At 39.6% G+C, this 25,261-nt stretch overlaps 1 protein-coding gene across 2 annotated transcripts in view; it reads left to right on the top strand.

Annotated features, from left to right (window-relative positions):
• Nucleotides 1–25,261, top strand: part of cpt1ab (carnitine palmitoyltransferase 1Ab (liver)) — an 82,799-nt gene that overhangs the window by 47,760 nt on the left and 9,778 nt on the right. Inside the window, exons 8-10 of one of the 2 annotated variants that reach the window (XM_014123865.2) lie at nucleotides 1,466–1,573; nucleotides 6,216–6,300; nucleotides 19,338–19,533. In XM_014123865.2, coding sequence (XP_013979340.1) covers nucleotides 1,466–1,573; nucleotides 6,216–6,300; nucleotides 19,338–19,533 — 389 coding nt within the window. Of the gene's footprint in view, nucleotides 1–1,465; nucleotides 1,574–5,427; nucleotides 5,516–6,215; nucleotides 6,301–19,337; nucleotides 19,534–25,261 lie in introns of both variants that reach the window. The other variant, XM_014123864.2, reaches the window with a different exon arrangement.

The raw sequence follows: 25,261 nt of genomic DNA, 5'->3' as shown, positions 1-25,261 counted from the left end.
AAGGCTCTAATCTATGGATTCTATCATGGCTGGGTAGGGGCACAGCCATGGGTGGGCATGGGAAGGCATAGGTTCTCCTACTTGGAAGCCAGGCCCACCCACTGAGGAGCCAGGCCCAGCCAATCAGAATACATTTTCCCCCACAAAAGGTCTTTATTACAGACAGAAATACTCCTCAGTTTCATCAGCTGTCCGGGTGGCTGGTCTCTGATGTTCCCGCATGTGAAAAGGCCGGATGTGGAGGTCCTGGGCTGGCGTGGTTATATGTGGTCTGCGGTTGTGAGGCGGGTTGGATGTAATGCTAAATGACTTAAATGTAATGCCAAATTCTCTAAAACGCCTCGGCTCATGGTAGAGAAATTAATGTTAAATTCTCTGGCAACAGCTGGTGGTGGACATTCCTGCAGTCAGCATGCCAATTGCACACTCCCTTAAAACATCTGTGGCATTGTATTGTGTGACAAAACTGCACATTTTAGTGACCTGTTATTGTCCCAGCACAAGGTGCAACCTTGTAATGATTATGCTGTTTAATCAGCTTCTTGATATGCCACACCTGTCAAGTGGATGGATTATTTTGAAGAATGAGAAATGCTCAATAACAGGGATGTTAACACATTTCTGCACAACATTTCAGAGAAATAAGCGTTTTGTGCGTATGGAACATTTCTGCAATTTTTTAGTACAGCTCATGAAACACGGGACCAACACTTTACATGTTGCGTTTATATTTTTGTTCAGTATATGTATGATAGTAACAATTTGTCTTTCTGATACAATGTAACACGTTCGCTTAATACCTTTAAGGCTTCAAAATGATACAATTAATGCATTGAATTAAATTGTAATAAATAAAAAATAAATACATTCCTATGAAATAATAAATCAAATGAATAAATTGACATAGGGTGGGCAATACACATAGGGCCAATACCATGAGCTCATATTGGGACCCAAATGGGCCCTATAAGGGCAGCCGATCCATAGGGTGGTGTTGTTTTAGGTGAAGTAAGGGCTGACATTTGGGCCACCTTCCTTGTGGCGAATGTGAAGCCAATGAGCAAAGTCGCATAGGCCCAATGTGGGCAGGTAATATTTTCGCCTGCGTTGGGCCCACATCGTGCCAATGTGGGCATGTTTTCTGGGTAGTTACTAGGAGTCTAGGCTTGGGCCTTGAGTTAAGTAGCTACGTCAACCGTTTTCTGACGATTTAGAATGACTGGGACTGAGTTGATTATATTGTGTTAAATTTGATTATATTCCTTCCTTCTCTCTCTCTCTGTAACACCCTCTTTCTTTCTCTCTCTCTCTCATAATTCTATTCAATTCAAAATGCGTTATGTTATTCGCATGACAAAAAATACATAACATTGGCATGCCAAAAAATAAATTTGTATTACCAAAGCAGCAATACACAGTAATTGAATAATCTAAATCTCTCTCTCTCCTCTCTTCCTCTCTGCAGGACTTCCTCTATGCGTTCCCCTCTCATATCCAGGCGGCGAGGGCGGGTAATGTCATCCATGCTATCATGCTGTACAGAAGGAAACTGGACAGAGCCCAGCTCAAACCAGTGAGTTACCCTCTCTCTCTTCCTTCTTTTCATCCCCTTTTCTCTGTGTGTGTGTGTGTGTGTGTGTGTGTGTGTGTGTGTGTGTGTGTGTGTGTGTGTGTGTGTGTGTGTGTGTGTGTGTGTGTGTGTGTGTGTGTGTGTGTGTGTGTGTGTGATTCGTTCTAAGATTGAGGACTTTTTATGTTTCCTCATTCTACTGATGCCAAGCATGTTTGTAATACATAATCTAGTTGATTATGTAGCCAAGCCAAAGCAATTGTTACTGGTGTGAGGTAAATGGCTTTCTGTGCTCAGTCTACTGCACGAACAGCAGTGACCAGCACCCAGTCCAAACTGAGATCAGTTGTTTAATGCAGGCCAACTGAATAATATGCTGAAAAATACTGTTTCACCTCTTGACTCTCTCTCTCCTCATCCCGCTACCTCTCTGTCCCTCCCTCTTTCGTTACCCCTGTGGATGATGCTTCAATGCACGTTCACTTTTCAACACCGTACACACATATACATATAATATACATAGTACCAGTCAAAAGTTTGGACACACCTACTCATTCCAGGATTTTTCTTTATTTTTACTATTTTACTACTAGCACTTCATCACTCTCCTTGGTCAAATAGCCCTTACACAGCCTTGAGGTGTGATGGGTCATTGTCCTGTTGAAAAGCAAATGATGGTCCCACGAAGCGCAAACCAGATGGGATGGCGTATCGCTGCAGAATGCTGTGGTAGCCATGCTGGTTAAGTGTGCCTTGAATTATAAATACATCACAGACAGTGTCACCAGCAAAGCACCATCACACCTCCTCCTCCATGCTTCACGGTGTGAACCACACATGCAGAGATAATCCGTTCACCTACTCTGCGTCTCATAAAGACACGGCGGTTGTAACCAGAAATCTCAAATTTGGACTCAGACCAAAGGACAGATTTCCACCGGTCTAATGTCTCTTCTTATTATTGGTGTCCTTTAGTAGTGGTTTCTTTGCAGCAATTCGACCATGAAGGCCTGATTTCAGGCAGTCTCTTCTGAACAGTTGATGTTCAGATGTGTCTGTTACTTGAACTCTGTGAAGCATTTATTTGGGCTGCAATTTCTGAAGCCGGCTAACTCTAATGACCTTGTCCTCTGCAGCAGAGGTAAGTCTGGGTCTTCCTTTCCTGTGGCGGTCTTCATGAGAGCCAGTTTCATCATAGTGCTTGATGGTTTTTATGACTGCACTTGAAGAAACTTTAAAAGTTCTTGACATTGTCACGGAATTCTAGGACCAGTGGAGATGCGGAATCAGGTGCAGGAGACAGAGGGCCGGAGCAACAGTGTTTTAATGCCACGGGAAAAAACACAATAGCCGAAAGGCACAGGGCGCTCAAGAAAGTCCGCCAGGGAAAACACATTCCCAAAATAAACACGAGAAAAAAACGCACGGGGCGCAGCCCGGCAATAAATCTGACACAGGCCAGCGAAACAGGCCACACACACAACTGCCCTGAGTGGACAATAAACAATCCCGCACGAGAACCCAAACTGAAAATACACACTAAATAACCCCCCACTAATGACAAACACGAAACAGGTGCGGGATAGACAGACAAAACCAAAAGACACAAACATAGATCGGTGGCAGCTAATAGGCCGGCGACGACGACCGCTGAGCGCCGCCCGACCGAGGAGGGGCGCCACCTTCGTTGGATACTGTGACAGACATTTTCCGAATTGACTGATATTCATGTTTTAATGTAATGGTGGACTGTCATTTCTCTTTGCTTATTTGAGCTGTTAATGCCTTAATATGGACATGGTCTTTTACCACATTGGGCTATCTTCTGTAACCACCCCTACCTTGTCACAACACAACTGATTGGCTCAAATGCCAAGAGTGTGCAAAGCTGTCAATGCAAAGGGTGGCTACTTTGAAGAATCTCAAATATAAAACATACATACTTTTTTGGTTACTACATGATTCCATATGTGTTATTTCATAGTTTTGATGTCTTCACTATAATTCTACAATGTAGGAAATAGAAAAATAAAGAAAAACCCTTGAATGAGTAGGTGTGCCCAAGTGTTGACTGGTACTGTATGTGTGTGTAGTATGTTTAAATGTGTCAGTGTGCATTTATATATATATGTATGTATGTATGTATGTATGTATGTATGTATGTATGTATGTATGTATGTATGTATGTATGTATGTATGTATGTATGTATGTATGTATGTATGTATGTATGTATGTATGTATGTATGTATGTATGTATTGTATATGTGTGTGTATGTATATATATATATATATATATATATATGTATATATATACATACACACACACATATACACATAGTTTACATACACTAAGTTGACAGTATCTTTAAACAGCTTTGAAAATTCCAGAAAATTATGTCATGCTTTAGAATCTTCTGATAGGCTAATTGTGTGTACCTGTGGATGTATTTCAAGGCCTACCTTCAAACTCAGTGCCTCTTTGCTTGACATCATGGGAAAATCAAAAGAAATCAGCGAAGACCTCAGAAAAAAAATTGTCTGGTTCAACCTTGGGAGCAATTTCCAAATGCCTGAAGGTACCACGTTCATCTGTACAAACAATAGTACACAAGTACAAACACCATGGGACCACGCAGCCGTCACACCGCTCAGGAAGGAGACGCGTTCTGTCTCCTAGAGATGAATTTACTTTGGTGCGAAAAGTGCAAATAAATCCCAGAACAACAGCAAAGGACCTTGTGAAGATGCTGGAGGAACAGGTACAAAAGTATCTTTATCCACAGTAAAACGAGTCCTAAATTGTCATAACCTGAAAGGCCACTCAGCAAGGAAGAAGCCACTGCTCCAAAACTGCCATAAAAAAGTGAGACTACGGTTTGCAACTGCACATGGGGACAAAGATCATACTTTTTGGAGAAATGTTCTCTGGTTTGATGAAGCAAAAATAAAACTGTTTGTCAATAATGACCATCATTATGTTTGGAGGAAAAAGGGGGAGGCTTGCCAGCCTAAGAACACCATCCCAACCGTGAAGCACGGGGGTTGCAGCATCATGTTGTGGGGGTGCTTTGCTGCAAGAGGGACTGGTGCACTTCACAAAATAGATGGCATCATGAGGCAGGAAAATTATGTGGATATATTGAAGAAATATCTCAAGCCATCAGTCAGGAAGTTAAAGCTTGGTCGCAAATGTGTCTTCCAAAACGGACAATGACCCCAAGCATACTTCCAAAGTTGTGGCAAAATTGCTTAAGGACAACAAAGTCAAGGTATTGGAGTGGCCATCACAAGCCCTGACCTCAATCCTATAGAAAATGTGTGGGCAGAACTGAAAAAGTGTGTGCGATCAAGGAGGCCTACAAACCTGACTCAGTTACACCAGCATAGTCAGGAGGAATGGGCCAAAATTCACCCAATTTATTGTGGGAAGCTTGTGGAAGGCTACCGGAAATGTTTGACCCAAGTTAAACAATTAAAGGCAATGCTACCAAATCCTAATTGACTGTATGCAAACTTCTGACCCACTGAGAATGTGATGAAAGAAAATAAAAGCTGAAATAAATCATTCTCTCTACTATTATTCTGACATTTCACATTCTTAAAATAAAGTGGTGATCCTTACTGACTTAAGACAGGGAATTTTTTACTTGTATTAAGTGTCAGGAATTGTGAAAAACTGAGTTTAAATGTATTTAGCTAAGGTGTATGTAAACTTCCGATTTCAACTTTATATATGTGTATACTGTATATCTACGTATATATATGAATGCACACACACAAATACACCGTGTAAATGTTTTGTTTCTGTTCTGCTGTTCTGTCCCTCCTTCCCCGCTGTTGGATACTGCTTCATTAGATTTACTTGCTGGCGAACAAGGTTCCTCTGTGCTCTGCCCAGTGGGAGCGCATGTTTAACACCACCCGCATTCCCGGCCAGGAGACAGGTAAGAGGAGGGCACTGACTGCAGCTCTGTCCTCTGCCATCTGACTCCTGTGGTGACCCACAGCCTGCCGTCGCCATGGCAAGAGGCGCAGGACACAAAACCCCTGTCCCCTGTTCTCAGTGTTTACCCAGCACATCCTCCCTGAGTAGAAGGAATACTTCTTATTGGCTCCTCTCAAAGATGACGAGGTCAATCAGTTATAGGCACCTCTCAAAGATGATGATGAAGTGTCACTCATTAATTGGCTCTTATATTTGAAACTGTTTGACCTGAAGTCACTGTAGCAGACAGAAGGCCCATACACATTTGAGCGATGTGATGTAATAGTGCCTAATTTCCATACTGGTGAACTAAATTCTAAATTCAGCATTGGCAACAAATTAAGCCCACCCGCATGAACACTCCAGATTTGAAGTGGTACTAGGGAATATGTTAGGGTTGACAACAAACTCCTTTGGGTTGTGCTGGTGAAACAGATAGTGGGGCCACTGATTTCCAGACTCCCCGTTCACGCCTTCAAGCCTAGCAGCCCTCCAAAACCCTTCCTGCTTCCTCTTCTCGTCTGGCTCATCAGCCCAATCTTCATCCCTCCTTCTCATCATCCTCCTCTCATAGGTCCCTCTGTTATCTGTGGGGTTTTCGTTTAGTTTGGTAGTGCCATCTCTCTCTGTTTGTTGACTCTCCCCCTCTTGCTTTTCAGCTCATGCTCCTAAACACTATTCCCATGTGCTCATCCCAATACGAGCGTATGTTCAACACCAGTCGTGTCCCAGGTGTAGACACAGGTAGAGTCTAAGTGTTGCTGCATCTCCCACTCCCAACACTACTTCTATTCTTACTTCTACTCCTCACATTTTTGCACCTTTTAATTTAGATTAATTGGATGTGTAATTAATAATAATGCTGCATGCTACTTTTCATTTATATGGGGAAGTATTCTGTGCATGTGAATAGCCTCCTAGCAGTGTGTGAGTTATGGTGGTAAAATTGGCCCTGCACGTTGCACTCTGCTAGGACTCTGATTGGTAACTGTAGCCATCACTAATGAAAAGTTATCATTGATAGATATCATGATAGTAATCAATCAGTACAGAGGCTATATCCACAAAGCGTCTCAGAAAAGATCATAGGAATCCTGTTAAAACATGTTTTCAGAAGGAAAAAAAACTCCCAAGCGCAGAGTAAGTTTTAGGATGTTGTTAAAGGAGAAGGGTCCAGACACCTTTTTTGTGATTTCACTTACCGCAAACGGCAAATCACTTCCTCATTGAGTAGTAAGGGGCCCCTGAAAAAACATAAACAAAGGCTCCAAAAACACCCACATTATACAAATTATACAGAAAAGCTCTCAGTATAGAGATGCAGATCTTTAGATTTGTTGTACACATGAAATTGTGTCAATCCGAACTTTACCCGCTACGTTATTCTCTTTTGTGTGACTCTATCCAGCTGTTCCGTTCTCAGTGTAGCCTGTTGCTACAAGTAACTGCAAAAATAAAGTCTCGTAATAGCGGTGGGGTGTATTTAAAAAAATAATTTGTCTCTGTGGTTCATAAGGCTGAATGTATCTCACTGGAGAAAAGCATCCGAGCAAACGAAACAGCGCCCCTCTGTCTCAGAATGTGTGGCCCATCTATCTGATGCTGTCTGGTCAAAAAGAGTATGACATTGTTGCTGCACATAGCATTGAATGCAAGGGAAGCCAGTGAGCATCTCCCTTGATAAAAAAAAAAGTGTCAATGGAAGCCAATTTGGATTTCATACCAATCACATCAGAAGCCAAACATCATTGACAGAAAACTTGAATTGTTGCATCTCGTTGTGTCGTTGTTCTCTGGTGGCTAGCAAGCTAACTAAAATTGTCCCTTTCCTAAATTAGTCATGGATGGAGATCCAGATTTTTTTACTTCATTCAGAGATTCTGATCCAACCATAAATTCATACATTGTGCCCCTGGCCTGAAAGGATGGAAGTTCAAAATGTAACTAGATGTAGTAGGCTAATGCTAATTTAACTAGCTGGCCTGGCGCATCGTTGCCAATGAAAGGAAGTTAGGCTAGCGACCAATAATTTTAGCCAAGTAGCCTAAGATAACAAACGGGCCTGCTTTAAATTAAGTTCAGCTTATAAAAGCTTCATACAGTTTACAATATGTCTTCATAAGCACTACATAGATGTGTTACAAAGCATCTATATCATATGTCATGCTTTATAAAGGGTTCATAAATGTGCCATAACTGTGTGGCAATCACCAATGTCAAATGTGATGTAACCCAATATGTTGAATATTATATAAACATGTGCTTTATAAAGGGAAATATGTTGTGCTGAAGGATGGCGTACACTCTAAAGTGATGTCATGTTAGTCACATTACACTTAATCTCGTTCCCAGACACTTCCGCCCAAGTGCGCAGAAGGTTCAAATCAAATAAAAATGTTGTTACATGCGCCGAATACAATACGTGTAGTGACCTTACAGTGAAATGCTTACTTACAAGCCCTTAACCTCTGGACGGACATCCAGCAAAAAATCCTATCGCCATTAGCATAACGAAATGTAATATATATATTTTTTCAAATATAGGACTATGTTATATCGTTTTATAGATACACCTCTCCTGAATCGAACCACGTTGTCCGATTTCAAAAAGGCTTTACAGCAAAAGCAAAACATTTGATTATGTTAGAGGAGTATATCGTAAAAGTAGCCACTTAGCCATTTTCCGACCAACCACATGCATCACAAATAACCAAAAAACAGCTAAATGCAGCACTAACCTTTGACAATCTTCATCAGATGACACTCCTAGGACATCATGTTACACAATACATGCATTCTTTTGTTCGATGAAGTTCATATTTATATATAAAAACAGCATTTTACATCGGCTCGTGACGTTGACTAACTATTTTCCCTCAAATGCATCCGGTGAAACAGCGCTACAATTTACTAAATTACTATTAGAAAACATTTTTAAAATGTAATATTGTCATTCTAAGATTTATAGATGAATATCTCTTGAAAGCACCTGTAATGCCAGATTTAAAAATAACTTTACTGGGTAATCATACTTTGCGATACTCAGAAAAATAGGCTACCGTTACAGGTCAGCGCCATCTTGGAACAATCGCATATCAAATCTACTCTTGTATACTATTGTCAATAATCCCTTACCTTTGATTATCTTCATCAGAAGGCACTTCCAGGAATCCCAGGTCCACAACAAATGTATTTTCGTTCGAAAAAGTTAATCCTTTATGTTCCAATAGCTTGTTCTTGTTAGTGCGTTCTGAAGGCTGCTCCAAAAGTTCCGTCGTGCGCAGGACTCCTCTTTCAACAAAATGCATTTTTTATTTATTTAGGTTGGTTCAAACATGTCAAACGTTGTATAACATAAATCTTTAGGGCCTTTTTCAACCAGAGCTCCAATAACATTCAAGGGGGACGGTTGCATTGTCTTTCAAAACGTTTCGAAAGGGTAGGGTAGCCAGGGGCGCCGGCGTCATAATGGTGATGGCCCTCCTCATGTGACCACGTTCCACAGACTCTCATTGTGTCAGTTTTCACAGTAGAAGGCTCAAACCACTTTGTAAAGACTGGGAACATCTAGTGGAAGCAATAGGAAGTGCTCAATGAACCATAGCTCACGGTGTGATTTATAGGCAAAGTGATGAAGTTGAGTCCGCAATTCAGAATTCCACTTCCTGTTACGATCTGTCTCGGGGTTTTGACTGCCATATGAGTTCTGTTATACTCACAGACACCATTCAAACAGTTTTAGAAACTTTAGGGTGTTTTCTATCCACAAGTATTAATTATATGCATATCCTAGCTTCTGAGTTTGAGTAGGAGGCCGTTTAAAATGGGCACGATTTTTTTTCAAAAATCACTTTAGCCTATCCTAGGCGACCGTCAAGAGGTTAACCAACAATGCAGTTAAAAAAAATAAGTGTTAACCTCTTACATCTAGACGTTCCGCTAGCGGAACACCTGCTCCAATATCCAATGATAGGCGTGGCGCGAATTACAAATTCCTGAAAAATAAAAAAACTTCAATTTTTCAAACATATGACTATTTCACAGCATTTTAAAGACAAGACTCTCCTTTATCTAACCACACTGTCCGATTTCAAAAAGGCTTTACAGCGAAAGCAAAACATTAGATTATGTCAGCACAGTACCAAGCCAGAAATAATCAGACACCCATTTTTCAAGCTAGCATATAATGTCACAAAAACCCAGAAGACAGCTAAATGCAGCACTAACCTTTGATGATCTTCATCAGATGACACACCTAGGACATTATGTTATACAATACATGCATGTTTTGTTCAATCAAGTTCATATTTATATCAAAAAACTGCTTTTTACATTAGCATGTGACGTTCAGAACTAGCATACTTCCGGAGGAATTTGCTAATAATTTACTAAATTACTCACGATAAATGTTCACAAAAAGCATAACAATTATTTTAAGAATTATAGATACAGAACTCCTCTATGCACTCGATATGTCCGATTTTAAAATAGCTTTTTGGTGAAAGCACATTTTGCAATATTCTAAGTACATAGCCCAGCCATCACGGGCTAGCTATTTAGACACCGGGCAAGTTTAGCACTCACCAATATCAGATTTACTATTATAAAAGTTTGATTACCTTTTGTTGTCTTCGTCAGAATGCACTCCCAGGACTGCCACTTCAATAACAAATGTTGGTTTGGTCCAAAATAATCCATCGTTATATCCGAATAGCGGCATTTTGTTCGTGCGTCCCAGACACTATCCGAAATGGTAAATAAGGGTCGCGCGCATGGCGCAATTCGTGACAAAAAAATTCTAAATATTCCATTACCGTACTTCGAAGCATGTCAACCGCTGTTTAAAATCAATTTTTATGCCATTTTTCTCGTAGAAAAGCGATAATATTCCGACCGGGAATCTCCTTTTCGGCAAACAGAGGAAAAAATCACAAAGACGGGGGCGGCCAGGTCACGCGCCTAAGCCCACAGTCCCTTGATCGGCCACTTGAGAAAGGCGATAATGTGTTTCAGCCTGGGGCTGGGATGACGACATTCAGGTTTTTCCCGGGCTCTGAGCGTCCATGGATGATTTAGGAAGTGTCACGTTAGAGTCGAGATCCTTTGTAAAAGATAGAGATGGCAAAGAAGTTCCAGAAATGGTCAGACAGGCCACTTCCAGTAAAGGAATCTCTCAGGTTTTGACCTGCCATTTGAGTTCTGTTATACTCACAGACACCATTCAAACAGTTTTAGAAACTTTAGGGTGTTTTCTATCCATATATAATAAGTATATGCATATTCTAGTTACTGGGTAGGATTAATAACCAGATTAAATCGTTTTTTATCCAGCCGTGAAAATACTGCCCCCTAGCCATAAGAGGTTAAGAAAGTATTTACTAAAATAAACTGAAGTAAAAAAAATATATGTATATATAAAATATAAATAAAGAAGAAAAATAACAAATAATTGAGGAGCAACAATAAAATAACTGTAGCGAGCGAATATACAGGGGGTACAGAGTCAATGTGCGGGGGCACAGGTTAGACGAGGGTAGACCAAGAGCATCAATAAAATAACTGTAGCGAGGCGCTACAGAGTCAATGTGTTGGGGTACAGGTTAACTTGGCCTTCATTAGTTAGGGTTGGGTTTAAAATCACATTTAAGAAGATAAATTGTGGAAATGGGCAGGGTTTAGCAATAATTATGACTTTTTTAAAATGTTTTTTTTGTATCCCTTTTTCGTGACATCCAATTGGTAGTTAGTCTTGTCCCATCGCTGCAACTCCCATACGGACTCGGGAGAGGCGAAGGTCGAGAGCCGTGCGTCCTCTGAAACACGACCCGGCCAAGCCGCACTGCTTCTTGACACAATGCTTGCTTAATAGCCTGAGGATGACGTTAATAAACACTTACCTTGATGAAAGCCCCCAACCTAAAGAAATGGAAAATGTGTTTGATCTGGAACCAAGTTACATGTTCCTCAGTACACAAAAACGTACACAACAAAAATAAGCCATACCGCATGGTGCTGGGCCCAGTCAGGTCTTTTACACATTCATCCACTCGCCCGCTGAAAGGCACCATTGTAACAGGTTGTAATCAAGCCCTGGTCTCCAGCATGGGAACAGAAGAGGAATACCTGGTGCGGTAGTCTCAGACACACACACAGAAACGCAAGGTTTCCATCATACCTCTCACACCCTACATTAACCTGTGGATCATGAGAGAACCTTCATAAATCAGCAGAACATTAATAACCTATTTATTGACACTTTATGTCGTGTCTTGTAATATTTAGTTTGAAGTGAGACACCTTCGGCCATTCATAACACATCCATAAAGACTCTAAATTATGTACAGCGTCATGCGATATAAAGTCAGACCCCTTTGGTCATTTATAACACATACATACATGCCTTGTATCATATGACGCTGTACTTACTATAACGTCAGACACCTTTGGTCATTTATAACGCATACATTAAGGCTTAATGATGTAAACACAAATGTATTAACACTTAGGGATTTGCCACTTACAGCAAAATCAAATGTTTAAACCATGCATTTCCTTTTATTTGTAAATGTTTTAAACAATACAAATACATGAATTTTCAAAAAGTCCAGCAATGCAATTACATTGAACATTACACAGGGCTGTGAATAGTGTAGCTTGACCCTGAGCTGGTGGACGAATGGTTCTTGCCTCTCTTCCTGCTGGAGGTAATGCATGTTGGTTCCAACCTTAAAAGTAACAACAAAGAAAGTTAGTAGGTATGTTAGGAAATGCCTTTGTCACACCATCTGGATGAGGGCATGTCTGTGCTGTGCCAGAAACTCTAAATGGGAAGATGGAAACTCCATTCAATTTGTATTATTATATTCCTCTTTCATTTACAAATCTCATGATGTGACTTTGACAAGTGGCTGTATCTAGGCAAATTTGTATTTAGCTGAGCCAAATTTTGGCTAGCAAGCAATTGCTGTGAAGTCACTGAAATTATTTGAAATAACGATTGAGGTAGCTACAATATGTCATCTAACTCAACATTTGACTACTACAAACTCATTTAAATTACAATAAAAAAGGATAACTTACTTGTTTTTTGCTGTCCAGTGGTAGCACAAGTGGGCGTTTGATTTGCGAACTCATTACATGATCAGCGTCTTGCCAACAACCCTAAAAAAGTAATTCTGGGTCACGGAATTTTGGAAATGTTCAAAATAAAAATACTCCAGGTAATAGTAGAAAAGTGTCAATAACCATTCATGATATATTAAAAATAATTGTTGAAACATTAACAATGATCCATATGTATTCATATTTAAGTGGCATTTGGGTTTAAAAATGTCCCAATGTCCCAATGTCAAATAAAGGCCGCATAAGCGGTGCTTATGCCACACTTTATAAAGCACAGGTTTATGTCACATTTGACATTGGTGGTTATGTCACACAGTTATGCCTCATTTCTGAACCCTTTATAAAGCATGCCATATGGTTATAGATGATATGTAACACTTATGTAGTCTTTATGAAGGCTTCATAATTTATAAAATGCACGTCATTTAAAGTGGGACCCAACAAACAGTAAAAGCGTGTACAGTATGACAAAGTCATAGACCGTTTAGGCAATATGAACGAGGGTGACATTGGCGTGTCTCTTTTTTACTTGCTTGCTCGAGCACACACACACACGCACGCACACACACACACACACACACACACACACACACACACACACACACACACACACACACACACACACACACACACACACACACAATCAGTACCACGGACATCCACATCATATTTAGCTTATGTTGATTGGACTAAATAGTTTTTGGTATATTTTATTTGTCACTGTATTAGACTATGCATAGGTGATTTAAATTATGTTGAAATGTTTAAGTTGAAACGCTGTTGGAATAGTGGAGGCAGCGCCTGTTTTCTTTGCGAATTTACAATAACTCTGTGGTTCTAAATCAATAGTTGTTTGGTAGTTTGATAATGTCGGAAACATTAGGTCATGTTATTGTTTGTTACATGCAATATATTTTGTGGACTTCACCAGACAGATGTTGTTCTCCGGTTTTGTGATGAAACAAAGGCGTGGTTGAATTTATTCTGTCACTGTGTCTTCTTATTGTCTCGGTTTTAGGTTTATATATCAGTGTCAATGCATATGAACTAAGAGGTTATAGAGGAAACAACGCAATCATCACAACACATATGTTGTAATATGGCTTTTTTTTGCTGGCTTGGCTTCCCTGGTGATTTTTACCCATGCATCGCTACTGTGTAATTGGGTGTTGGGCCACCACGAGCCGCCAGAACTGCTTTAATGCACCTTGGTATAGATTCTATAAGTGTCTGGAACTTCCTGTGTGGAACCCCATGCTTACAATATACTTAGTATCCTTTATTTACTCAAGTGCTTCCTTTATTTTGGTTGTTTCCTGTAGAATGGATGGAGAGGTATCGCTCGAGTCGCACCAAAATTGAATATAACGTTGCGGATGAAGTTCAGAATGACACAATTTCATGTGCCCTACCTTTATTCTTCTATGAGCGGCATTGGGTTTAGCGCTATCCGACCGTTATAGAACAGCTAAAGACTTGCATCACCATACTGCATCACTAGACATGGCGTTTCTAAAAGGACGTATTTGGGTGTTTTTGGAGCCTTTGTTCATATTTTTCAGGGGCAAATAATGATAGGGAATAACCAATCGCGATGAGGCATAGCCAGCTGTGAACTCTATTGCATGCTTCCAACAACCACAGTGAATATGACTGTGCATATTGTATAATGTTGCAATGGCAAAACATTTGATATCATTTTCACCCGACACGATCATTTTGCCTAATATGTTGGCATGCATAACATTTTTTTTTTACCAATTATGAAGGTTGTTAAAAGCGTGATTTTTATAATATTACCATTATATCAACACACTCGTCACTCCTGTTCAACAACTTTAAATCGCTTTGGTAGAGTAGGCACTTGCCGGTAATGTTGCATAAAACGTTTGAAAGGTCTACAGTATAATTTTCATTGAACACAATCAAAGTTAACATGAAACCCTAGATGCCTTCAATTGCCTAGTTATTTTACATCGTGATATTGAGCTCCAAATGGATAACTTGAAATAACATGATGTAGGTTATTTAAATAATCTAAATAAATGCAGGCAATTAACCTCAATTGCACCAAGAGAGCTGGAAAATGGTGACCCTGGCCTTGACCCCACTCTCCACGGGTGTCTGGGATATGTAAGAGGTTGGGATGTGCAAGAAACACATTTCCATTACACTCTTGTACAAATGTGTAACAGGACAAATATAAGCACCCACCAATTTTATTTAAACTGTAGGCTACATATGTTGACTTCAAATTATCTTATGAGAAAGTGAATGAAAGTAGATTGATAGATTAGTTATTGTTTAGTACTTGTACTTTACAAACTTGGAATTAAATTAAATTGGAGAGCTGTGAGTGGACAGCCTTGTCTGGCACCCTCAGTCTTAAAGGGATCGTACTAATTACACATGGGTTTCTTTATCCTTTAAGCCGTGTAAGACAGCAATCGATCATTTGGTTTTGTTTATCTGGGTGTTGTCTCCAAATGCTAATGCTATCCCCTATATTACAGGGCTCCAGACTGCATCCATTTAGTTGCACTGGTGCGAGCTGGACATTCAACCTGGTTACCTCAATCAAAACATCTCAATAATCATTATTGAGCTCAAAGCACACTGTTTTACAATCAAGATATCTGATATGGCTTTAAAATACAGAGTGCGCTAAATTGCGCATCACCATTGCAAGTGCACTAGGCCTAATTGCGAAAATGTTTTTCGACATTACATTTACTGTTAGATTAATACATGGTTACTTGCAGTAGGTCTTATATTTAGAGTTAGCGATCTAGCTAATGTGTTTTGAGTTTCCACTTTCTCAGCAGGTGAATTGGCAGCAATTGAATTAGGCCTATATTAGGGATGTCACAAATAGAACAATTTTCTTAATGTTTAAACAGCAATTTTTTCATTGGTTTTCCTTTAAAATTATAAGAAAAGAAAATACAAATTTCACGTCAAATCCTATTGTGTGGTATGACCGCTGGGGGGCTACCGCAGTCATAAAGTAGGCGGCATCTGGAATCTGCTTCGGGTAGGTGACATTTGGTCCGGAAGACAACCGTTAATTCCTGTTGACTCTGGTGTTGCTTCCATTTGTTAAGTGCATTAGCGACTCGTAACAAAAAATGTATCTAGCCAAGTGATCAGTTCTTCTCCCTACATTCTCTTTTCCCTCCGTTACACGTCTCTCACTCAATGTCGTTCTCTGTTATAAATCTCTCACTCAATTTCGTTCCGACCGCTCCCTACACACCCTCGCGCTGAAATGATTGCCTATAAAAAAGTCTAAGTGATAGAATACACAAACAAAACTGTAGACAAGCTACATCCCTTAGAAATTCAGGACAGCTTAATCAAAATGGTTGATTAAATTAGGGAAATATGTGTTCCAACCACAAGCTGCAGTTTTGGAGTAATAAATGCGTCTTGTCTATTTTATGCTTTTTGATAACTGTTATAGTGTGCCATTAAGAATAGGCCCCCCCTAAACCTAGGCACGTTCTAGAATGAAATCTGCAACAACAAAAAACTGGGGGGGATGAAGGCAAATTGTGTATTCATTAGTCTAGGGGCCTACTTTGTTTCATGATTAACAAAAGCCTGCCCATCAAGTTTAAGCTCACAAATCAAACACAGGGCAAAAGAATACACACCATATGCTGGTATATGTTAACTACGATGAAGTGCGGAGCGCTTTATATCTATGGGAAATCATTTGAAAGATTCATATCCCCTCTTACTAACATTACAGCATTGTTGCATCAGGTAGGCCTATTTCTTTAAAAAAAAAAATCCCTTTATGATGGGACCTGTTAATGCTAGTTTTGTGATAACTGCACTGTGATTTTAATTTTGAAGAGGAAATAAAACAGTTAGGGATTTTTTGGTTAGGGATTTTTTGTTAATGTTAAGGATTCAATTTCCTTTAACATTCACACCCCTAGCCTATATAAGTGCACATAAAGATGAAGGCAAATTCCTCTCTATTGAACAAAAAAAATTGATAAATTCTGAAGTCCGATTATGTCAGCAAAATATAACAAGAATGGTCTCATTGGCAACCCAAAATTCATGCCAATCACTGGATTAGGTTGCATATCAAAATATTTTCAATCATGCATTCCTGCTTGGACATGTTAGATGTAACAAGTTTATTATTGAACACCATCTCAGTAGTCAGTTACACTTCTTAATAAAGCGTTGTGAATTACTTTAATGAAAACCAAAAATAAGTTAACATTTACATACAAATATACTTTTAGTAAAGGCTTTAGATTTATGGCAGCATAATAGAGCATATTATATTATATATATTATAGAATAATATGTGATCATTGCTACAATATCTTTATCATCACTATTATCCTGTATTTTCTGCAATCATGGAAGAAGATGATGACTCAAATCTTTTCTATTGGTGAGTGCCACCAAATCATGGGCAGAAAACATTTGTGGTACCTGGGGAAAATGTCTGGAGCCCTGTATTAGCAATTTTTGTGTTTCATGTCAATTGTAATTTTGGGTGAACTATCTCTTTAAGTCTTTGCCATCTTGGAGATGAACAAATAATCAAAGGCTAAGGTCACATTGGACAGCTTTAAGGAAATGAGCTAAACTGGGTTTCCCCCTAAATGTTCAGAGTCCAATAAGGAAAAAACACACTCACTGGCCTAGTCTCTGTTTGGATCATGCCCTCAAAGGAAAACTTTAAAAAAATGTTTTGCAACAGAAAATGAAAATGAGTCCAGGTAGTCGCTCCCTGTTTCAATTCCTTTTCCTCCATTTGGTGCCTAATGAACACGACAAACTTCTGTCACCCCATGAATCTCAGTAATGATTCACTTTCAATTGTAGTCAAATAGCAGACACTCTTTTCCAGAGGAAATCACAGTAAATTAATTCAGATATGAAGATTGTAAAAGAACATTTCAAACCCAGTTTTTAATGGGAGATACATTTATAAATGATATATGACCCACCTTAAGAAACAAACCTAATATCCGGCATAAGTAATCTATCAATGTATGTTGCATGAACTAACTTTCTGAGTTGTTTTAGTTGATGGACTGATGAAGATATCCCTCTAACTCGTTTGGAGTGCTTAATTAACAAACCAATCATGCTTTAGAAGAAATCTGCATGCTCATAGTCTAGATGTTGCAATTCTGTATAATATTTAATTAGTAAATATAGTGTAATATAATGTAATGTATAACACAGTGAATGTTTGTGTGCGGCTCTGTAGAGATGAACAGAGGAAACTCCTGAAGAAATGAAATTCCCAAAATTTGACAAAAATATGATAAAAGAAGAAATGTCACAAAATATTATTTGTGGTCAGTCATTGATCACCATAATTGAAAACAATGTCAATATGGATATCTTTTAAAACAGAGGTACATTTGCCATGGGTGCAAGTCTGTTACGGTCTCCATCTCCTTTTCCATTGTCTTCCAAAACAGTATTTAAGTAGTGTTTTAGTAACATTTTGTAGTATATTAGTACAGTAGTATTTTAGTAGTGTTTAGTAGTTTTTTTGTAGTTGTTTGGCTAAGCAATGAGATAATGTTGTATAATACAGAAAGCCTAGCACTCAGCTTACATCCAATCCATAAACACCCAAGTAAAGATAAAATTACTCAAGGTGCAATTAAACTAAGCAGATAGCCTAGATGTTACCTGGGTGCGAGGTTGTTGTTTTCGGGAACAAAGCTCCATGGATAAGTGTTCCTAGCATCCCGTAGACCCCTTTCCCCTTCCTCCCGTCCCCTAACTGGGCAAACGCTTGTTTGAAATCACTGAACACCTCCATGTCTTCACACCTTTCTTCAAAAAGATACGATTTATTATTTATGTGTTACTCCACAAACAATCGCTTGGACTCGCACCCAAAACCATTGCCCCCATTCCATCCCCACACTCCCTAGTCACACTGCTTTAGTTTGTGGATCAAATAAACCAGTCCCCTTGACTTTTTCTTATTCAAAATCAATATCCTTTGAAAAGGGGATAGATGTTCACTTGAATAAGAAAAACTGTCTCTCACAACGTAGATGACTATGCTTATCGACCCTCCTGTATGATACTTATGGTGTTTTGGTATTTCACAGAATGGGACTACCACCAACATTGTTTTGCTTTTGTTGTGGATATTTTGACGCATACTTAAATTGGCTTATCAATATTGTCCAATTCCACAAAATTCACCACCTACAAACTCCCTATACATCTTTATTGGATTATTATAACTTTAAGTCTTAAGCAGATAAAGTTCTGTGAAATGCCTGTCTCTTCTTTACCCTCCTCCCCCCTTCCCTCTGAGATCACAGAGCTATGCCAGCATAGCCATCCTAATTATCATTAAATTATCTCTGACTAGGACCAGCATTTACAGTACATTGATTACGTACAAGGAACCCAAAAATTATACATACAAGGACCCCAAAATTCATTACGTTATTACAACCAAATAACAACCAGTTACTTTGTTGTAAACTTGTTGTAATGACGTCATTTCAACCAGCTTTGCCCGCTGGGAAGGGAATTATGTTTCGGAAACTCATAAATTAGCTGTTCTGCCTATCCTTGCACCCTCTCCCACAACTCTCCCTCTTTCCTCTCGTCCCTCTTTCCCTCCCTCCTTTGAGTATGTCCAGACACTATTCAGCATGTGGACGAGAGCAAGCACATCGCCGTTTTCAACAAGGGGCGCTTCTTCAAGGTGTGGGTGTTCTATGATGGGCGCCTGCTGTTGCCGCGGGAGATCGAGCAGCAGATGGAGAGGATCCTGGCTGATAAGAGCGAGCCCCAGGAAGGGGAGGAGTACCTGGCTGCGCTCACCGCAGGGGAGAGGTGGGTGGGGCTTCTGACAGGAAGTGATGTCATTACGGCACCTGGGTCATACTCACTGACTTGCTACACTAGACATGTAACTTATGCCAGTGTAGCAGTTAAAAAACCTACTGTTTTCCTGATACCCCAATGTAGCTCCTATGTTAAGGTACATTTATGGTGCCCTGACATGGGACTATTAAGTACTGTTGCTTATATGTGAATTCAAGTTCGGAGCAGTTTGACCACGAGCCGGATGCTTTTGTACCTAATTCCCCTGGTGAATATTGAACTGACCCGACCTGCTATCACGCTACGTTTGTGTGCATGACAAGGGACCACTAATTGTACCAGTAGAAATTGCTGTCAGGATCTGGGGCTCTCAGACCGACTCAGATGTATTAAGATTCTATTTTACGGCATGCAAAGGAAAAGTTACAATTAAAACGTTTTACTTTTTTAAAATGTTTTGACATGTTTAAGTAGTCCCTCCCATTTTCAGTCCATTGTCTTCCGTTGGGTGCCAAATTAACATGACCCTTGTCAGTAATGCACAATGACGTAATGTGTAATGTGTGGAACATTTCATAAAAAATGTAACTGTGTAGGGCTAATATGTGACCCACCACCTCAATTCGGTCTAATGTAGCAACATGGTGTTTTTTACATTGGACAAAAGTACAGACTGAATGTTTTGTATTCCCAAACTGGGGTACGCCAAATACCATCGGGGGTACGCCAAATACAAATGTGATTCACATTTTTTTAAATTCATATACATTTTTTTCTTTGTTTTATTTTTTATCACGTTTTCAAACAGTCCATTTATATTTTCCAATGGTGCCATACATTTGGGTGAGGTTTTTTTCTCATCTGAGTACATTTACATTTAAGTCATTTAGCAGACGCTCTTATCCAGAGCGACTTACAAAATGGTGCATTCACCTTATGATATCCAGTGGAACAACCACTTTACAATAGTGCATCTAAATCTTTTAAGGGGGGGGGTTAGAAGGATTACTTTATCCTATCCTAGGTATTCCTTAAAGAGGTGGGGTTTCAGGTGTCTCCGGAAGGTGGTGATTGACTCCGCTGTCCTGGCGTCGTGAGGGAGCTTGAGTAACCTCATTTCACTGCCAAAAATAAAATGAGACTCTCTAGTGTTCAGCGAAATAACAACACAATATCAAATACAGGTAGCCTAGTCAAATAAATAACATCCAATCGAATTAACCTCTACTCTCTCGTGGGAATTCCACTAATGGTCCATATGTAGCCAAACGTGGTTGCTGCTTATTCCGTTTGCTTGAAAATTGATAAATGGTAAAAAAAAAGTAAGGCCTGCGTCCATAGAGACACATACCAGCCCTACTGGTAGTACTGCTACTACCAGCAGTACTACACCTGCACCTATTGACGACACAAGTTGTTCTGCTTCCACGAGCACATCCAATGCTAGCATCAGTAATTCTACATTTGTTGTTAGCCCAGCTAGCATAGACACTGACAGTTGTGAATCTGATGGAGCCGAAGAGCTACTGTCTCCTTACCCGGGAAAGCACCAAACAACAGACAGGGACGTTGTTGGACCATCGAAGAGGCGCAAATATGATGAGAACTACATTGATTTGGGGTTCACTTATATTGGGAGTAGTGCCTTTCCTCAGCCACAGTGTGTTATATGTGAAAAAGTACTATCTCACAACTCGATGAAACCTCTCTTGCGCGGACATTTAGAAACAAAACATGCCAATTGAAAATTAAGACAACTTTCAAGTAGTAAGACATGTCTTATATGGTGAGCTACCGAGTGGCCAGGACTATTGTGGAGGACTTAATTCTTCCTGGTGCGCGGATATGGCTGGGACAATGCTGAGGGAAAAGGCCCAAAAAACTATACAGACAATGACTTCATCAAACACCACTGTTTCATGACGCATCAGTGACATGGCAGGAGATGTTTTGAAACAATTACTGCTTTGCATACAAGCCAGTGAATTCTATGCATTACAGCTGGATGAGTCAACAGATGTGGCAGCTCCTGGTATATGTCTGTTACATTTATGGGGGGTCAATTAAGAAAGGCATTGTAGCTCTCTTCACGACAACAGACACAGGTTGGTTCCTTGAAACGGGCGTTTATTGCCTTGCACATCTTTTTCTCCGAAACATCCATGTCACGCCGTGAGAACTCGTTGGCTGCTTGTCCTGAAAAGAGGTTCTTGAATCCTTAAAGTCCCTTGAAAGTCCCTTTACTGTCTTTCTTAGCCTCTGCATCAACAATTATGACTAAGATCTGCTTAAGTTAGATTGCACACAGTCAATTAACAAATTCCGTAGCAGTAACACAACAGAGAACGTTAGTTCTGGGATGGAACATAAAAACACAAACAATGGCCTAACGTTAATTTACCTGTTACATCACATTTAAATTCTTATCTATACACCAATAAATCATTTATTTATATACTACATCAAATAAACCATGAATTATGTATTAATCATGCATCGTGAACACAGCATCTATGTAACACCACTTACAGGCATCCTTTTCTGCAAACCACTGGAAACCAGGACAACAGGATATTTTTAAAGTACTGGACAGCTTTGTGACATCAAATGGACTTTGGTGGTCAAGATGTGTTGGTATCTATACTGATGGCGCAAAAGCCATGACAGGGAGACATAGTAGAGTGGTAATGCGCGTGCAAGCAGTTGCTCCCAACGCCACTTGGGTACACTGCAGCATTCACCGAGAGGCTCTTGCTACCAAGGGAATGCCTGACAGCTTGAAAGGCATTTTGGACAATACAGTGAAAATGGTTAACTTTGTTAAAGCAAGGCACCCTGAACTCTCGTGTATTTTCTGCACTATGCTTTTACAACATACAGAAGTGCGCTGGTTATCAAGGGGTAAAGTATTGACACGTTTTTTTTTATTGATAGACGAGCTTAAAGTTTTCTTTACTGACCATTATTTTCACTTGTCTGACCTCTTGCATAATGACACGTTTCTCACACGACTGGCCTGTCTGGGTGATGTTTTTTCTCACCTGAATGATCTGAATCTAGGATTACAGGGACTCTCCACAACTATATTCAATGTGCGGGACTAAATTGAGGCTATGACTAAGAAGTTGGAGCTCTTCTCTGTCTGCATTAACAAGGACAACACACAGGTCTTTCCATCAGTGTATGATTTTTTGTCTGCAAATGAACTCAAGCTTACAGACAATGTCAAATGTGATATAGCGAAGCACCTGAGTGAGTTGGGTGCGCAATTACGCAGGTACTTTCCCGAAACGGATGACACAAACAACTGGATTATTATCCCTTTCATACCCTGCCTCCAGTCCACTTACCGATATCTGAACAAGAGAGCCTCATCGAAATTGCAACAAGCGGTTCTGTGAAAATTGGATTTAATCAGAAGCCACTTCCAGATTTCTGGATTGGGCTGCGCTCAGAGTATCTTGCCTTGGCAAATTGCGCTGTTAAGACACTGATGCTCTTTGCAACCACGTACCTATGTGAGAGTGGATTCTCAGCCCTCACTAGCATGAAAGCTAAATACAGGCACAGACTGTGTGGGGAAAATGATTTAAGACTGAGACTTTCTCCAGTACAACCCAACATTGCAGAGTTATGCACAACCTTCTCCTCAACCTGTGGTGAGTTATTCGCAATTTTCGATGAACAAATAAGGTTTTATATTTAAGCTAAATTATTGATTATTATTATTTGTGCCCTGGTCTCATAAGAGCTTTTTGTCACATCCCACGAGCCGGGTTGTGACAAAAACTCACACTCATTCTTATGTTTAATATATGTTTTGTAAATTGTGTGTGTGGCAGGCTTACAATGACTGCAAAAAACAACATTTGAGAGTGCGCTGACCCTGGTGCTAAAGGGGGTACGCAGCTGGAGGTTGAATGTTTGAAGAGGTACGGGACTATAAAAAGTTTGGGAACCACTAGTCTATGCCCATTCAGCATTGTTCACACCCTCTTAAGCCATAGCCCCACCCATCTCTTTAAGGATTCACATGTGAGGCCATGTGTGAGTAAGGTAGTGTAGTAAACAACCAAAGATTTCAAGACTAAAAGTGGTGAAAGTAGTAGAAAAATGTAGGTGTAAAAATATACTTTATTTAGTCCTTGGCCTACATCCTAATCTGACTTTGATGCAGGTCATGTTGTTCTTCACATTACCGTCTCTGTTAAACACATGCTATATCAAATAAAATCTAAGTTTATTTGTTACATGCACAGGATACAGAAGGTGTAAACGGTAGAGTGAAATTGTTATTTCCCTAGTAGCAATATCAAAAATAGAATTTGTCCAGATAAAAAATATTGTATAAATATTTTATAATTATTAGATGATGCTTACCCAGACACACTTGTCTAAATTGATGGGTCATGTGAAAGAAATGCTGTAACCACCCCCCAGCCAAATCTACTGTAGCTAAGTGGATGGGTCACTATTGTCTAGGCATGCACACATAAATAAATAGATAAAATAGATGGCCATAATCACCCCCAGACACACCTGGCTAACTTGATGGGTCATGTAATCATCTGGCGAAGTGGAGAATTTTTAGACATGAACCATCATTTCAACCCATAGCTGCAGTACAAATGGGTTGTTGTAGCTAGCCACCATACATTAAATGTTGTAGTATGATTATGCATGTAGCTAAAGCTAACCAATTAGGTTCAATGTTTGCTAGCTAGCTAACATTAGGCTATAACTAGCAATTAAAATTACTTTCTGAGACAATTAATATTACTACACAGATCATTCACATAACATTAGCTAGCGAGACAGCAAGCTAACGTTCGCTAGCTAGCGAACAGTATGCTTTAACTTGCAATGAAAACAACTTTCTGACAAAATTTGAAACATATCATATCTGAAAATGTAGCTTGACCCATATAGAGTACCAGTCAAAAGTTTGGACACACCTACTCATTCCAGGGTTTTTCTTTATTTTTACTATTTTCCACATTGTAGAATAATAGTGAAGACATCAAAACTATTAAATAAAACATATGTGATACGATTCAGGAAACTAGGCGTGTGTCGCAAGTCATGACTTCACAGGAGAGCCATTTGAACATAAAAAAATGTTTTTTTATCAAAATGCGTTTTTTGGCAGAATTGCCTTTTTGAACATGTGAACTTTCATGTGCCTTAATAACAAACTTCTATGCCATCTGTAAATACGAATACAATTGTTAAATTACGAGCCTTCTTGGTTAAGCCACCGAAAAAGTAGCAACCTTCCCACTAGCCATGATTGGCTGAGATATTGAGTGGGCTGGACATGCCAAGAGAGGAGTTTGGATTGGTCGGCCATAGAAGCTCGTCATTCTGTGTTGGTAATCCTGTCGAACGCTGATTTAAAAAAAAAAATGTATTGTGTAGTTGAGCTGCATAAGTGAGTGTGCAAGGCTGTCATCAAGGCAAAGGGTGGCTACTGAAGAATCTAAAATCTAAAATATATTTGGATTTGTTTAAACACATTTTTGGTTACTACATGGTTCCATATGTGTTATTTCATAGTTTTGAGGTCTTCACTATTATTCTACAATGAAGAAAATAGTACAAATAAAGGAAAACCATTGAATGAGTAAGTGTATCCAAACTTCTGACTGGTCTGTAAATTGGCTTGAAATTCTACGGCAAGACTTGAAAATGGCTGTCTCGCAATGATCAACAACCATCTTGAGCCTGAAGATTTTTT

The sequence above is a fragment of the Salmo salar genome, chromosome ssa10 (assembly GCF_905237065.1).
Source record: "Salmo salar chromosome ssa10, Ssal_v3.1, whole genome shotgun sequence".
NCBI classification, from domain to species: domain Eukaryota; kingdom Metazoa; phylum Chordata; class Actinopteri; order Salmoniformes; family Salmonidae; genus Salmo; species Salmo salar.
The sequence above is the reverse complement of the archived record's forward strand: the minus strand, read 5'-3'. Positions and strand labels throughout refer to the sequence as shown.